Genomic DNA, 15,716 nt, shown 5'->3' on the forward strand with positions numbered 1-15,716 from the left:
AAGGTTCTTCTGTTTGTTTATAAAGCCCTAAATTTGCTGGCCCCCTCCCTATTCACAGACCTTCTAAACCCTTATTCTACCTCCAGGTCCCTCAGGTCAGCTGACTCGGGGCTCCTGGCTGTGCCGTGATCTAAACTTAAGCTCAGAGGTGACCGCGCTTTTGCTGTTGCAGCCTCTAGACTGTGGAACAGCATTCCTCTCCGTATCAGATCTGGCCCCTCCACTGACTCTGTAAAGTCCAGGCTCAAACCTTACTTTTATTCACTAGCTTTAGATTCTTCCTGATGTGACTGATTTTTGGCTTGTGCCTATACCTGTGTGTTGTCTGTTTGTGCCTATGAGCTGTGTGCCCTGTTGTTTATGTCAGTGTTTCTTGTATTTGTGATTTTAGCTACCTGCTCTGGTCTGTGCAGCACTTTGGTCAACGTGGGTTGTTTTTAAATGTGCTTTATAAATACATTTGACTTGACTTGACTTGACACAGTTGATGGGAAGAACAGAAGGGTCCTACCAAGTGAGTGATCCTGAGGTTATATGCAGCTCGAGGCATATCTGTCAGTACTGATGACCTCCCTGTTCCTCATTTTACATTCCTGTTGTTTATATCCTCACTGTTTTACCTGTTGATCCCAGGCTCACTGCTCTCTGCAATACTGTGAGAATATAGAATATTATCCCCGTCGCCTGCCAATCTAGTGTACGTTAGAGAGGAAAATACCATCTCTGTGTAGTATGGTTTTCCCAATAAACTAAGAAAAACATGGCAAAAAAACAACTCAACCTGTTGCATTTGTAAAAAAAAAAAATGGTAAAAGGGAGCATCATTCAGTAAATAGGTTTTAAATTCTTCATACCTTCATCCAGCCACTGTATTTATATTGCTTTTATGTTTTCATTATGATTTCATTATGTATTATTTTTGTGGTCATTGGTGCAAACCAAATTTCCTTCGGTTTGCAAGGTGAAATATAGGATAAGATAGAGGACATACACACGTAGGACATAAAGCATTCTGCGTTCTAGTAGGCAAGAGGTAGGTGTTGAAATTTTAGCCTGCAATGTATATGCACAGGAGGATGTAAGCATTTCTTACAGTTTTTCTCAATTGCTTACACACAATAATTGGGCCTATAAAACAAACACCGCAAACCATGACACCATCTGCGTAAAGACAGACCCATTTCCCAGAACTCTCAACACTATTCCCCTGTTTTCACTCATGTGCTCATTTAGAAAGCACTGGCATTCAATATCATTAACTCAAGTCATCACAGCTGGAACCCAATTAACACACAGTTCCCCAGGTGGAAACACTAAGAGTCAACATTGTTCACACACCAATCAGAACCTGAGGATAGATAGATAACAGGGTCATGAGTCAGTACATTTATTTTGGAACAATGGATGGAAAAAATTTGATATCTTTCTTTATGTACAAACTGTTGTTTTCATTGGTTTATATTGGTAAACACATGGAAATAATCTTACTGTATTCTATGTTCTTTATCAGTTGCATATTTATACAGTACATTTACTTTTTCACTCAATTTCAGTTTATTTTACTACAGTACATTGAGGAATTAAAATTTTTGAAAATGTATATGTTGTTTCTTTATATCGTGTTCATCATGTAAAGAGGTTGTTCTGGGGGAAAATCATAAGCGTCATTATTCATTGCAGTAACAGACTTTTACAGTAGTGTTTTGAATTGATCTCACCAGTGTGTAATGGATATTTTGAAGTGTTTGTGTATTTGATGGCTTTTGTGTGATGTTTGAAGGCAAAGTTTGGTTTAGATGTAAGAATACATGGTTTAGAGTGAAGAGTTTTGTTTGGATGTGGAAATTTGAAGTTTGTGAAGATGAGAGCGCAGTTATGCATTTGTGTTTACAGTTTTGGGGAATGGAGCATAATTAGTAAATAAAGAAGACACAAAGAAACAGGGAAAAACAGGTCCAAATACAAAGAAAATACTCTTTATAAGAGTAAAATTCTGCAATCAACCTAACACATATGTAATAACTGTGCATATAATGTCCCACCAGAAGCAGAATCTTTGAGCAATATTATAGGAAACCAGTCAGATTTGTTGAAAAGCCTGGGATGTTAAAGGGTTACAAACGAGCAGAGGGGACCACATGTCTGATGTATAAAAGCACCAAGATTGAACCTCAAACTGCCAAGAGGTGGAGAAAGTGCCGGAGAAAGTGTGTATGAGCTCACAAAAAGAGAAAGAAGAGAACAATGTTTTCAAGATTTCCTCTTAATCATAAGTATTTTCCAATAAGCCATCAAATGCATTAATATAAGTTAAACCACAAGATTATGGTGATTCTCTGTGTGCACTCTGAATTACTAGAAGAGGCATGTTATGATTGTTATGTTTAATAATTTGTGGACTGCAACTTCAGTTCACACACTTAACTTTATTGTGCGCTGCACATAACAAGAGGCTGTCATAAAACTGCCGTGTCTACTGCAGAAACCACAGCCACAACTGGTGTGGCTTATACACAACAATGATCCTCTTGATTGACTAGAGCTGCAATGATTAGTCGATTAATCAATTAGTCCATAGACAGAAAATTAATCACCAATTATTTTGATAATCGATAAATCATTTTGAGTACTTTTTTAAGAAATTTTTCCCTTGTTCAAGCTTCTTAAATGTGAATATTTTCTCTTTCATTCAGTATTGCAGTAAACTCAATATCTTTGGATTGTTTTTATCGTTTGTTGGTTGGGACAAAAAAAAAAAATTTAGGTTGCATCTTGGGCTTTGGGAAACAGTGATAGAATGTCTACACAAAGCAGCGCATTGTTTTGATGTTTCAATGGACAGGAAATAGTTTGGCTATGGAAAGTAGCATGGCTCTTCTACTGAACATCGAGTGGTCAGCTCGATATAGTAAGTCCATAGCTTAGTGTGTTGGTCACTTACTTTTGCACACACATCTACTGGTTGGAACAGTTAAATGACTGACACGAGGGACAGATAAAATAATATAAAGTAACAATATAAAGTAATCCTGTATCATTTAATGGCCATAGTTGACAAGATTCTTATTGCATTTTTGTCTAATAACTTAGCTGAACATTCACACACTTTTTACAGTGTGCTAAGTAGATGTCCTAGCAAGAAAAGAGTTGAGGTTTCTAAGTGAACACTGTCAAGTCTACTCATATTTCTTTATCCCCAAAGTGATTTCTCTGCATGTGTACACACACACACACACACACTAACACTTAAGCACACAGAGTCACTTTCACGCTCTGGTGATACCAGCTCCTGGTCATTGCTTCCTTACCTGTGTCTTATCATACATTAGACCTGATATAATGGTGTGTTAGGCTATGATGGAGCTCAGGAAGAAGTATTAGGTATGATATAATGTGCTGGAGGAAGAGAGGCATAGCGTTGCCGGAACTGTAGTGTGAGAACCCACCGAGCCTGCTGTAAGAAATCATTAATGCGCTCTTTGATGTCTTACCACCAAAATGGCTAGCAGAAATAATCCCTTTACAATGGCTCTGATGTGTATGCCCCTGTGTGTGTGTGTGTGTGTGTGTGTGTGTGTGTGTGTGTGTGTGTGTCCTTCCCAGTGGAGTTCAAGAAACTGGACCTAGCCTCTTTGCAGTCTGTCCGTCAGTTCGTCCAGAGTTTCAAGAAGCGGGACCTACCGCTCAACATTCTGGTCAATAATGGTGAGTGATGGAAACACTATATATACAAACACTGTATATGTAGAAAGAGAGAGAGAGAGAGAGAGAGAGTAGTCTGTCCAGCATTAAGTGATAAGTAGAAATCTTCTGCCCAGCTTACATGCAGGCAGGTGCTGTCAAACGTAGGCAAAATGTGAAAGAATTAATCTCAGCTGTAGTCTCACTGAAAAATCTTTGACACATATTTAAACATTTTCTGTAGTGGAGGTGCAAACAAGGTGCTTTGGATGTGCTTCATCGGGCCGGCTCATCAATTAGGGGACAGATCTCATGTTTTTTTTTAGTCTGTCTAGTTTATTTGATAAGAAAAATATGTGAGGCCTACCAGAGGATTTTTGCCAACATCATACTCTCAGCAATAATCCATTCAAAGTTAATTTATTTCATGTTTATTTACTTTCTGTGGCTGCAGCCAGACTGAAACAGAGGCAACATGACAGTTAACATTTCTATAGGAATATTATAGTCACACCATTTGAGGTAAAAAATACCACAGAGTACTGTACTGCAGACAAATTACACAGAAAAACAGGACTGTTACCTGGTCCATTGCTGTTTTCATTTTCACTATTATGTGCTGTTTTTTGGTACGTATGCAAGCACTTGACTTACATAAGAATTTTGATATTTCAGACAGTTAAATTGTATTTTCGTGTGCATGAATTTTTTGTGTTTTTGCGTGTGTCAAGCGGGTGTCATGCTGGTTCCTGAGGGCCGTACTGAGGATGGATTTGAGCAGCACTTCGGTGTGAACTACCTAGGCCACTTCCTGCTGACCTGGCTGCTCCTGGACACACTGAAGAACAGTGGGAAATCTGGTGACTTCTCCCACGTGGTCAACGTCTCCTCCTCTGCTCACCGCATCGGCGAGATCAGACTCAATGACTTGAATAACTGGTAGGTTCGCGCGCAAATACTGATATGCATATACAGTATATGTATATATTGAAGGGACAGTTTCCTACAAACAAAATATTAATACGTATGAAATAATCATTTAATACTGCTGCAATACATTATGTCTGAACAAATTAACTTTAGCAAATGTTTAGCAGTCACAACCATATCTAGTGTAGCTAATAGCTGCTTAAAGGAGCACTTAATCAGTCCTTTACTGTGTTGATTCTTTTGGAAGAACATTTCAAGCCGCTGCCTGTCACAGTCACCTGCTCTCCGCTGGCGTCGCCAACACAGGTGTCTTAGTTTCTGTTGGCATTAGTGGGCGACTGTTGGCTCAGTATAGTCCCAGCTAAGAGCACTGCTGTCCACAAGCATTAGCAGCCTGAACATCTTCATCGTGTTGTACATTGCCTCAAGAGGAAAAAGGAAACAGTCCTGAGACATTTTATTTTTATTTATAGTTATAGTTACTTATGGAGGATCGTCGCATTATTCCAACAGGATATCTTGTTTTTGTTCTCTGTTTCTGCGTCAGTAACGATCAGTTAGTTCTTTGTAGATGTGTCTCCATCAAAGTCATCTGAGAAATGATTTTATAATAATAGACATAACTCTTTCCATTAAAGAAAATTCAGATTATTAGATGTCAGACCACTGTCACATGTAGAAAGGGTGAATAATAGCAGCAGCAAATTAGACCTGCCAATGTGGTCATCATCACCAAGAGATGAAGGAAGGTAACAGCTGCTACAATTTTCTTTTAATATATGCTTATTTTTTTTAATTTGTACCACCAGTTAAATAGAATAAATTGTTGATGAAATGTAGCATCACTTACCTCAAATGGCTATTAAATAATCAAAAAAAATAAAACAAAAGAAACAGAAAATACAATTCAGCTTGTAGCTGTAAAACACTGTGACGTTTCTCATAGGAAATCGGTAATACTGCGATATCACACAGACTGTGCATCTGGTCCAGAGTCTCTCCAGATAACGGGGAAGAGATTAGTTTTATTTCCCTTTGGGGTTTAGCACCTGACCATCAGACATGTGAGTTATCAGGAGAAATGTGTCATTTGTCTAAATCCAAACCATTGAAACAATAATCAACACGCAAGTAATTTCAGTAATACCCAGGTAATATTGAAATTACTTTGCAGGTTGAAAATATGAGCTTTAAATCCTCTGAAAGGCACACACACACACACACACATACACACAAACCTCAGTTGAATGATATTGTCTGGGCCTGGTTTCAGATGCTTCACATCAAGGACACTGTGCGTCCTTGTGTGCTAAATTTACCTGTTGAGCCTGAGGATTCAGAGAGGTCTTGTTATATTTCCAGTGTAAAAAGAACTCGTCTTTGTTCAGCAGGACAAGTTCTTCTAACCTGGAAAATTATTAGCTATTGTGGAAACAGCTTATTGAAATGAACTGAAAGAAAAACTGAGAAAAACAGTCTCATCCTTGTTGTATTCAAACAGAGACACATTTCATTATCGTCACTGTAAAAGTCTGATAATATTTCTTTCTTTCTTTCTCTTCAGCCAGTGTTATTCAGCCTACAGAGCTTATTGTGACAGTAAGCTAGCCCAGCTGTTATTTAGCTCCCACCTCCACCGAGAGCTGCAGGACGGCGGTTTCTCAGTGAGTTCATGTGCTGTGGATCCTGGCATGGTGGATACTGCTCTCTACAGACATCTCTGGACGCCCCTCCGCCTGGCACAGAGTGCTCTCGCTCGCCTCCTTTTCAGGGTAATACACTGCACTGAGAGCAGACTGAGTTTGATTTATGTCATCCTGAAAGACAGCAAAGCAAAAACAATAAATATTAAAGACAATAAATATTAAAGTCTAGATGAAATGAAAAATGCTTTTTTAACCCTTTTAGATCACATCCCTGCTCATATTGTGCACCTATTTAACAATGTGTGCCAAAAAAAACCCATAAAAAAATCAATTTTCTTTGTCTTCTTATATCAAAATCCAATCACGTTTTCTTCCTGTAAAACAAAATATGACGTGTGCTGATGTCGGCTTGAACCAACCAATTTCAACCAATAATATCATGACATCCACCCATCAATCAATCTTCAACTTTTAGCGGCACAGAGATAAGATTCATTATGACATGCCCACTTTTCAATGTTCAAATCAAATTCCTCTCAATGTCATGTCCTGCCTGTCTGCCCTGTTTCACTCGGAAATACATCACGATACAGAAGTTAGATACTCTTAAAATGCTGTTTCATCTGGACTATAAACTACACCTGATAATTAAAATGTCCACAGAAGACACCTAATATACATTTTCTTTACTTCTCTATTCATTTGTTTAATACTGAGTGTTCTCACAGTCCTTGGTCTCAAACCCTTGACCTTGATTCAATCTCTGTATGGTTACAGGACGATTTTAGGGCCACAAAGGCCTTCAACCCTTTCTTTGATCCCCAAACTGCAGGTTATTGTCCTGCTGTCCTAAGTTGTTAGGTTTCTGTTAAACGACTTGAATTTAAATGTCGTAAGATTAAATGTAGCATCTAAATGTGTTATTTCCAAGCTCTGAAACAATTAATTTTAACTTCAGGATTGTATTACACAAGATGAAACATAGACACTTATGCATTTGCACACACAGTCCATCTACATCACTGAAAATAGAAGTGCTACTAAAAATCAAGGCAGGCTGTTCACGCTGTGATGTATTTTAGAGCACTTCTTGCATAGCTTAAAGCACTGGCCGCAGGCTGCTGTTAATGTCCCTGGGATTTAATGGAAGAAGACGTGTGTGCGTGTTTGAGCACAAACTGCAATTGTCACAGGCATTTGCCTGCAAGCGCAACCTCTAGGATGGTTCTGGCCCACATACACAAACACATTAATCACACAAACTCATGCATGTAATCATTAACACGCACACACCCACACACGACACCACACTAATGCACAAACTGTGTTTCTCGCCTGTTACAACACCTTTAATCTCCTGCTGGAATATTTAGGTACATGTCGAGCCAAAGGCTAGAAGATAGACAGGTGGAGAGCTAAGTACAGCAGATAGATAGAAAAAGTGCTATATTAATCCAAAATCACAAAACCAACGACAATGAAGGAGGCAGATTGGAAATAAATAATAACTGCAGCATGACTAATAATAAAATATTTAACTAGAAACTGAACAAACTAAAAACTGGACCATACTCTAAATCCTCTAAATATATTGTATACACTGGTAGCACCTGGTAATATGCTGTACATTGCCAAATCTACAATGGTCCAGGCTTTAACATCGGTCAGGGAAGCTTCACAAACACACACTCACTCACACAGAATTCAAATAAGACCGATTTAATAAAGAAAGTTAATTTTAAACACAAAACCATGTGGAGTGATTTAAACAATATATCGACAAGTGCAAGAGAGTTAAAGAAAATCTTTCTTCTTACCTGGAAAAAAAAAATCCCCCTTATAATGTGCACATGCTGCATTGTTTAATCTGAACACACAAATTGGATGTGAAGCACTCTTCTTCTGACACTCTTGAAAAAGTCGATACAACCAGCAGATGAAATCAATATTTGGAGGAACTGGTCATTGTAATTAGTGAATTAGTGAATATTGTTTTAAAAAGGCAGCGTTGTTGGCAGGCAAAGCGATGAGGTGAGATGCAACAGAGCAACAGGTGAGATAAAATGAGTTGCTTGTTGTCATGGAAACAAGTTTTTTTTTTCCCCCATCTCACAAAAAGTGTTCCAGGAAGCGTTTTTTTTTTGTTGTTGTTGTTGTTGTTTTAAACCGTAAAACCCTCCCATGTGTGAACAAACCTTTAAACTGCAGACAGCAAAATGAATAATGAAATACAAGTTGTGTTTGCCCGTATCGTTGCACGAACTGAAAAATGTTTCCCTGCAAGCAAAACAATTAATTCAGAAGAACTATTAAAAGCACTGCACGCACATACACACACACACACATACACACACACACACACACACACACAATGTTTCTCATTGCATGCATGTGTGGTGTTGATGCTCCCAGGATGTGATCCCCTCTTTCCGCTCTGAAACCTGCTCCTGGTCTCACAGCTGACACTGAGATCATTGTTAAAATTCATCAACACTTACACTCTCACACACTTATCCAAGCAGACACACACACACACACACACACACACACACACCCTGAGCCTTCTTTTCACTGACAGTAACATACAATGACACCAAGCTTCCTCTGGCATTCACACACACACATACACACACTCAGATGCGTTCTTTGTTTTTTCCGTACTTGTTGTTGAACTTGTCATCCCGCAGACACTCAGTTCCGTTTGATGTTTATGTATCTTCGGTATGGCTTCTTTTTTTCCAAATTTTGATACCTTTCTCTGTGTGTGCGTGTGCGGGTGTGCATTTCCCCAGACTCCTGCAGAGGGCGCTGCCATTGTGCTGTACGCCGCTCTGTCTCCGGCCCTGGAGGGGGAGTGTGGAGGAGGATACTGGGCCAATGGGCGCAGGGAGACGACGACACCGCCGACCTTTGACCTCAAGCTGCAGCTGAGCCTATGGGAAGCCAGCCACAGGTTGCTCGTCCTGCAGTAGCACGGGACTAAAGGACGACTAACTGGGCTAAAACCCAGATGAAAGCATCAGATATAGACCCTTAACTCGGGCCAGCTAACCCCCCCTCTCCCGTTTTTTTCTCAGTCTCTTTTTCTCCGTTCATACCTCACGTCGAGGTTTTCGTAGCGATTTATGTTGACAATCTCACAATCCACCGCTGGACTGTGATTGGTTATTTGGGGAGTGAAGTCCCCGTTTTTGTTCCAGACTGGCCAAAGAAGGGCTACAGGGGATGGAAAACGTTTTTTTTTTGTTTTTCACTGTGAGCAAGCAAACATACACACACACATATACAGTACATACACACTTTAGAGTTGTACCGATATTTAATTTTGCTGCCATAGATACCGATCAGTTCAATTATGAATCAGATATAAGTTATCATCCATCTCTGATATAGTTGAGTTTATTCCTTGATCATAGCTAACCTCAGATGTCTGACCAGAGAAATCACTCCACAGTGAGGTGTTCAAAAACCTGCAATGAAACCTGCCTCACTTTGCCTTAATGTCAATAGTCTGGCTTTCAGTGAAGAGTTTCATTGTTCCACAGTGAACCAGATGCTGTTTCAGAGGCTTTTACATCCTAAAAATAAAATTCTAGACGAACATTAAAAATGCTTCTTGGGTGTGAAAAGAGTTCAATTCAAAAGCAGATATTTGGCGTATCGGCGTCAAAATCACATGTCGGTCAAGCCCTAGCACACACACACACACACACACACACAGAGACATATTCCATGACAATAATGTGTTTTTTTTTTCAAACCTGAAACCGCCTTGCTGTAGCGGGGGAATGTGATGTCATCAGGATGTTTCGACACAACGATCTCTCAGATCATCTTGCCATCCCACCTGTTAGACTGGGAGCACTTTGTGTTTTTTGGTACATTCGTGTGCTTTTACTGGTTACTAATAATTCCTCATGTAAACTCCTGGTAGTTGTATGATGAGCTGTGTTTTGAAAAGGTGACTCTTGTTGTACTCATGAAAATGCTGAGAGAACATCGCCAACTCTTCTGTCTCTTTTCACCGCTCAGAAATCCAACAAAAGACGTTACTAAGGTCTGAAGGGGGGTTTGGGAAGAGTTCTCATGTAAAATTAGGGCCAAATTTGAAGTAATCCCCTCTGTAGACCCACAAGTGATGAGACATTCTGTTTTGTTCTGGAGAATTTTCTTGTTGAAACAAGGATTTCCAGACGTTCCTGTTTGCTTTTGTTCTTCTACAGTATTTGCTCAGAAACAAAAAGGGAAGGAGTGGGAAACAACCGCCCCTTCACTCTGTCCCCATTTTCCTTTGTGATCCGTGTTAATCAGTTTTACTGTGTCTGTGATACGTGTGCGTGTGTTTTATGAGCAAAGAAATAACTTGAGTTATGGATCCAATTCATGTTGATGGATAGCACAACAGTGGCCAGTCCTGAAGGAGCAGAGACAGGAAGGAGAAAGAGAGAGAAAGTGCTGTTATTTTTTTTTCAGTATTCAAGCTGTGATTGGTTCCCTTTTGCTGCTGCTGCTGCCGCCGCTGCTGCTGCCACTTCTTCATTTGGCGCTGCTCCCAGTGCATTGTGGGATAGAGATTTCCCAGCGGTGAGAATCAAACTCCATCTGCTGAGCTGACACACACACACACACACACTCGCTCAGAAACATTGGAGGCAGTACATCCAGGCACAGGCTTATCTAAACAAGCACACAGCAAATAAACACGTCTGTTGCTTATGCATGGAAATACTCACACACACACACACACCCACGCACACACACACACACGTCGCACCATAATACCATCACCACTGTGATTAACCATTTTTGCTGTGAAGATGAAAAGTTTTATCTCTAAACCCCCCCAAAAACTCGACTAAGATCCCTTCCCAACAAGTCATTGCTGTGTGCGCGTATAATGTTGCTTTGAATAATGCCATTGAGCATCCAGCATTCATTACTCTCTGCTGTATGTGAAGCAATATTATCACTGTGGTAGCTAACTCAGCCAGTACAACAGAGCCAAACATTCAGGAGAGGAAAAGAGCCCAAGAGCATTGAAATAATCTCAAGTTAGTGTAAATGTATGAAACAGATACCAGCCTGAAGTTACCCATATATCAGGAATTCAAAATTTCTGTGTCTACATGTATAAAAAAATGTTCAGCAAAGTCATTGCCAACATACATTTGGTTGAATTATTAACTTTGAAATTGTATTTTCAAAAAAATCCACACTCTTTTCAGTTTTCAGGGAGCTGTGTCCCAGTTCAGGGGCTGGATCCACACCTCAGTCAGTAGTCCTGAAGTTCAGACTGAGAGAGAGACACTTAACCATGTTACATCTTGATTCCACTGGGTGCGTTGTTCTGTCCTCCGCATGGTGTCATACCCCACTGGGACCGTTTCAGAAGCAGAACGCTGCCTGTACCTTGCGAGGCAGCTGGATTCACAAGATCACGTAGGAATTGCAAGATCATGCAATAATCTGTGTAACAACCATGGATGTATAAAGAGAACAACAAACAAACAAAAGGTTACTTTGCCTGTCCGACGTTGACTTTCTGTTGATTTGGTCATTTCTCCTTGATTTTTATGTTTCTACTATGTCATAAAATCTTGTGATTTTCCACTTCCAAGATGAACCTCTTGTCATCCATGATGTCAAATATCCTCTTAGACCCTCTGACCAGTTCACTTCTGGTCTGGTGCCATTGGTTATAACATAATGTTGATGCAGTGATGTGATATACGATGGGGAGTCTGCACTTTCACCCGGTGCTCTATGCCTTTCCTGTGTCTGAGTTCCTGCCAGACTCGATCTGCTCTGTGCAGCTTGATGCGGCTTCTGTCAAAAATAGACTAGAAGCGTATGTTTAGCGGAGCAGGGAGCCGCTCCTGAGACGTTTCTGTCGCGTCTGGTGGGATCACAAGCATTCACTAGAGTGGCCGCGATCAGCTCCAGTGGCCATGTCGCAGCCAGAACACGACACAGATGCACCCGGTGGAATCAAGCCGTTAGTTTGAGGGTCTAGACCGTGGTGTGTTTGGGTGCTCCTCGTCAACTCGTAAAGTGGCTTTCCAAAATTTTCCAAGTTTAACTTTTTGGGTTTTTCTGGTATTTCTATGCTGTTATGATGTCGGATGTGTCTGTTAAACATGGTCAAAGGTCCAAAGCTTGAGGTGAACATATGTGAAAATGCTCCCTTAAAGTCAGAAGCCCAGGATTCAGCCTGCTCTGAACTTTGTTTGCAAATTTGCCTCTATTCCCTCCTCGTGCTGACATCAGATTGTTTGCACATGCCCACAAACAGCTGTCCATTCCACATTATCAACTCGCATATTTTCAGATCGGATGCGGACTCGGAACATGTACAGATGCATTTGAGAACTTTCCATTTCAAGTACAGAAAGAGAAAAAGAAGTGAAATCTTACTTCTACTGTTTGTTTACGTAGCTTTACTAGCTGCCGGATGTCTGCCAAGGGGCAGCTTTCGGGAGGTTACCAATCAGAACAGAGTGGGCTCATTGGCTTAAATAGACAATTTAAATGGCCTGTTTCACCCAGAGGCTGAACTGAGGGGCTGAAAGAGTCAGTATAGGATAAATAAGCCTCATGATATAAAAATAGACCTGGAAATGTGCATGACACGTCCCCTTTAAAGGATTTTGTCTTCATACAGCCAACAATGTTTGTGGAACAAGCTGTGACGTTTAACTCCAACATACAGTTAACACCTGACAAATAATGGGCCAGGTTAATGGTAAATATATCCATATAACTTCCATTTATTTGTAAAGCCCTGTGACTAACATGTCCGTGCTGCAAATACTGGAGCTCATGCCTGGCTTCCATTATTTACACTCATTCATTGGTCTAGTTCATGTGATATGATGGGTAGATAACTTAAACACAAAAATCTGGTAAATACATCACGATTATATGATATTCCTCAGAATTTATGAGTTGACAAAGATTGAATGCTGTTAACCTGCACGTAACAGATTGTGGAGTTCTGCCTCCAAATTTTGGGTAAAAACAGGCAGCGTTTCTTGGCCGTGTGTGGAGGAGTCTTTGAAATTTGACAGGCCTTATTGGCTTGTTACAAAATGAATGAAAATGAAATGCGGACTCTGGAGGGTCCATCTTTAGACTAGTGACACATTAATGTCATGAGGGGTAGATGGTAGCGATGGAGAAGATTCCCACAGTGTCCAAGAGTTGGCCATCTGAGGGTTAAAAATACTGTGAATTGACAATATAGCACTACATCCGTTAAATTAGGGTTTAATTAACCCTGACTGGTCAGACACTGATAATTACATTTACTCAGATATGACATAAATGTGGTATAACTCCCAAGAAAACACATTACAGCTTAGCTTGATCTTGTTTGACTCCATTGTAGAATCACTGAAATTTTCCCACACAGGCTGGATTTTAGTATTTGAACTGGAAATTCTTCACCAGCAGGTTTATATCATTTGAATTAAAAGTAGACTTTAATTCAATTAAACAAATTCAACTACTTTAACTGCCATAAACTATATGGGGAATATACATAGGAACAATATTATGATACAAACCTTCATATAATGGAAAAAGAAATGAATGGGACATTTCAAATTGTAATTTAAAGCAAATCTCATGAAGTTTGTTGTTTTTTTCTGCCATGACAGTTGTGTCGGATGTGACTCTGCATGCCAGCAATATTTTTTCAGCACTTTTTCTTCTTCTCAGCGTTGTCAAGCTTTTTGGAAACAAACACTGTTTATTACCTCAGTGCTTGCTTGTTTGATTGCACGGTTTCCTGAGGCTATTGTAAGGTACTGACTAAATAACAAACAACCAAACCGAGTCCCACTGAAAGAAAATGTGTTCGCCTCCCTTCACACAAATGAAAACACCGGCCTCATACACGGCAACGCTCATTTAAAAAGTACAAGGCCACGGTGTGAGCTACACCCTGTCAAAGAGCTAATGTGTTTTTCACAGTCCAGCTGCTAGATGTCTCAAAAAAACCTGAGTGACCGTCTTTCCTTTCCGAGCACAAGGTTTTCCAAAGACGAGGTGAGGAGTATGGAGGAGTATGAAGGTCTGTCTTGGTGTTCTTGTTGTGTCAGTGTGCAGAGAAGGGATGCTAAATTGTCAATAATTACATTGTTATACATTTAGAGCTCTCCTGAGGTGTTCCACACAGACAGGACAACACAGTGAACTCTCTGAACTTGAATTGCAAATGTAGAAAAAGAGCAAGAAAAAAAAAAAAAACAGCTCAAGTAACTGTCTGTGATATTGTCTTAATGTGATTTACTCGTATATCATCATTTCAAAGCCGCTGGACACGGACCAGTGGAGCTGTATGTAGACTGAAAATGCTCTAATAGCTAATATCTGACTGACCTGGGATTACATTTATATTAAATGTTCCAGTCCCAAGTTCTGCAAATCCTAAATGTGTATATGTATAGGAAGAGAGAACATATAAAGATATATACAAGGGGGCAACCAGATGAACTGGGTCCTTACTCTGGTGGCAGTTTCCCTTAAGAGAAAACACATTTTTCTTGTCATTTCACCTTTAATGCACACCCGCCTATACCATTTTCTCCTTTGGTGCGAGTGCGGGCTGCAAATAGAGGAAGTTCACGCCTCAAATCCAGTGTAAACATTCAGTCCATCTGGGCCCCTGATGGGTTTATGAAATGTGCAAAATGTTTTATTTTTATCATTATTTTGTTGTTGTTGAGATTAACATCTTATTGCTTTTGCCGTGCCTAAGAAAATCTCCCTCATATATGTGTAACTGTGAGTTTTTCATGTAGAAATGAACTTGTAGAAGCTGTGAAACCGTCTTGTCCCGTGCATTGCCGTAAGTTTTTTCTCTCTTTGGAGTGATGGGAGTGGAGGTGTGTGTGTGTGTGGGTGTGTGTGTGTGTGTGTGTGTGTGTGCGTGCGTGCGTGTGCATGTGTGTGTGCGTGTGTCTAAATAAGGGAGTTCATGTCCATGTTTTTTGTCGATGGTTGTGACATTCCAGCAGCAGCCACCACCTTTTCTATTATCCAAAGCCTCTCAATAAACATATCATTGTGCCACTCTTCTTCTCTGTCCTTTTACGCTGTGTGTGAGTGAGAAACTGTTGGTCTGATGACACTCGGCGTGAGACACCGAGCCTCGAGCGCAGTCTGAACTTCTGAGACATTCTCAGATCCATCAGTGAAACACACACAAACACAAACACACTTACCATCAGGTCACCAGGATTAACTCGGTGAAGCTTTTCCTATCATTTAATATCAGATTCGGTCGACTTAGTAACCGAGTATTTCACCCCTAATACATTTACTCTTTATTCTTTATTTGGATCACCATTAGCTTCTTCAAAGTGGTCACTAGTCTTCCAGGAGTCCACACAACAACAGCAACGATAAATCAAACAGCATTTTAAAATCACATTGATCAATAAATCAAAAAAAGGC

At 40.1% G+C, this 15,716-nt stretch overlaps 1 protein-coding gene across 1 annotated transcript in view; it reads left to right on the plus strand.

Moving 5' to 3' along the window:
* LOC122992351 (dehydrogenase/reductase SDR family member on chromosome X-like) overlaps nt 1-15,332 on the plus strand; it is a 45,073-nt gene extending 29,741 nt beyond the window's left edge. Inside the window, exons 4-7 of the mRNA XM_044366123.1 lie at nt 3,604-3,705; nt 4,413-4,620; nt 6,176-6,383; nt 9,050-15,332. Of these exons, the coding sequence (XP_044222058.1) occupies nt 3,604-3,705; nt 4,413-4,620; nt 6,176-6,383; nt 9,050-9,229 (698 nt within the window). The 3' untranslated portion in view covers nt 9,230-15,332. The remainder of the gene's footprint in view (nt 1-3,603; nt 3,706-4,412; nt 4,621-6,175; nt 6,384-9,049) is intronic.
* Nucleotides 15,333-15,716: the final 384 nt, after the last annotated feature.

Source organism: Thunnus albacares, chromosome 11 (assembly GCF_914725855.1).
Source record: "Thunnus albacares chromosome 11, fThuAlb1.1, whole genome shotgun sequence".
NCBI classification, from domain to species: domain Eukaryota; kingdom Metazoa; phylum Chordata; class Actinopteri; order Scombriformes; family Scombridae; genus Thunnus; species Thunnus albacares.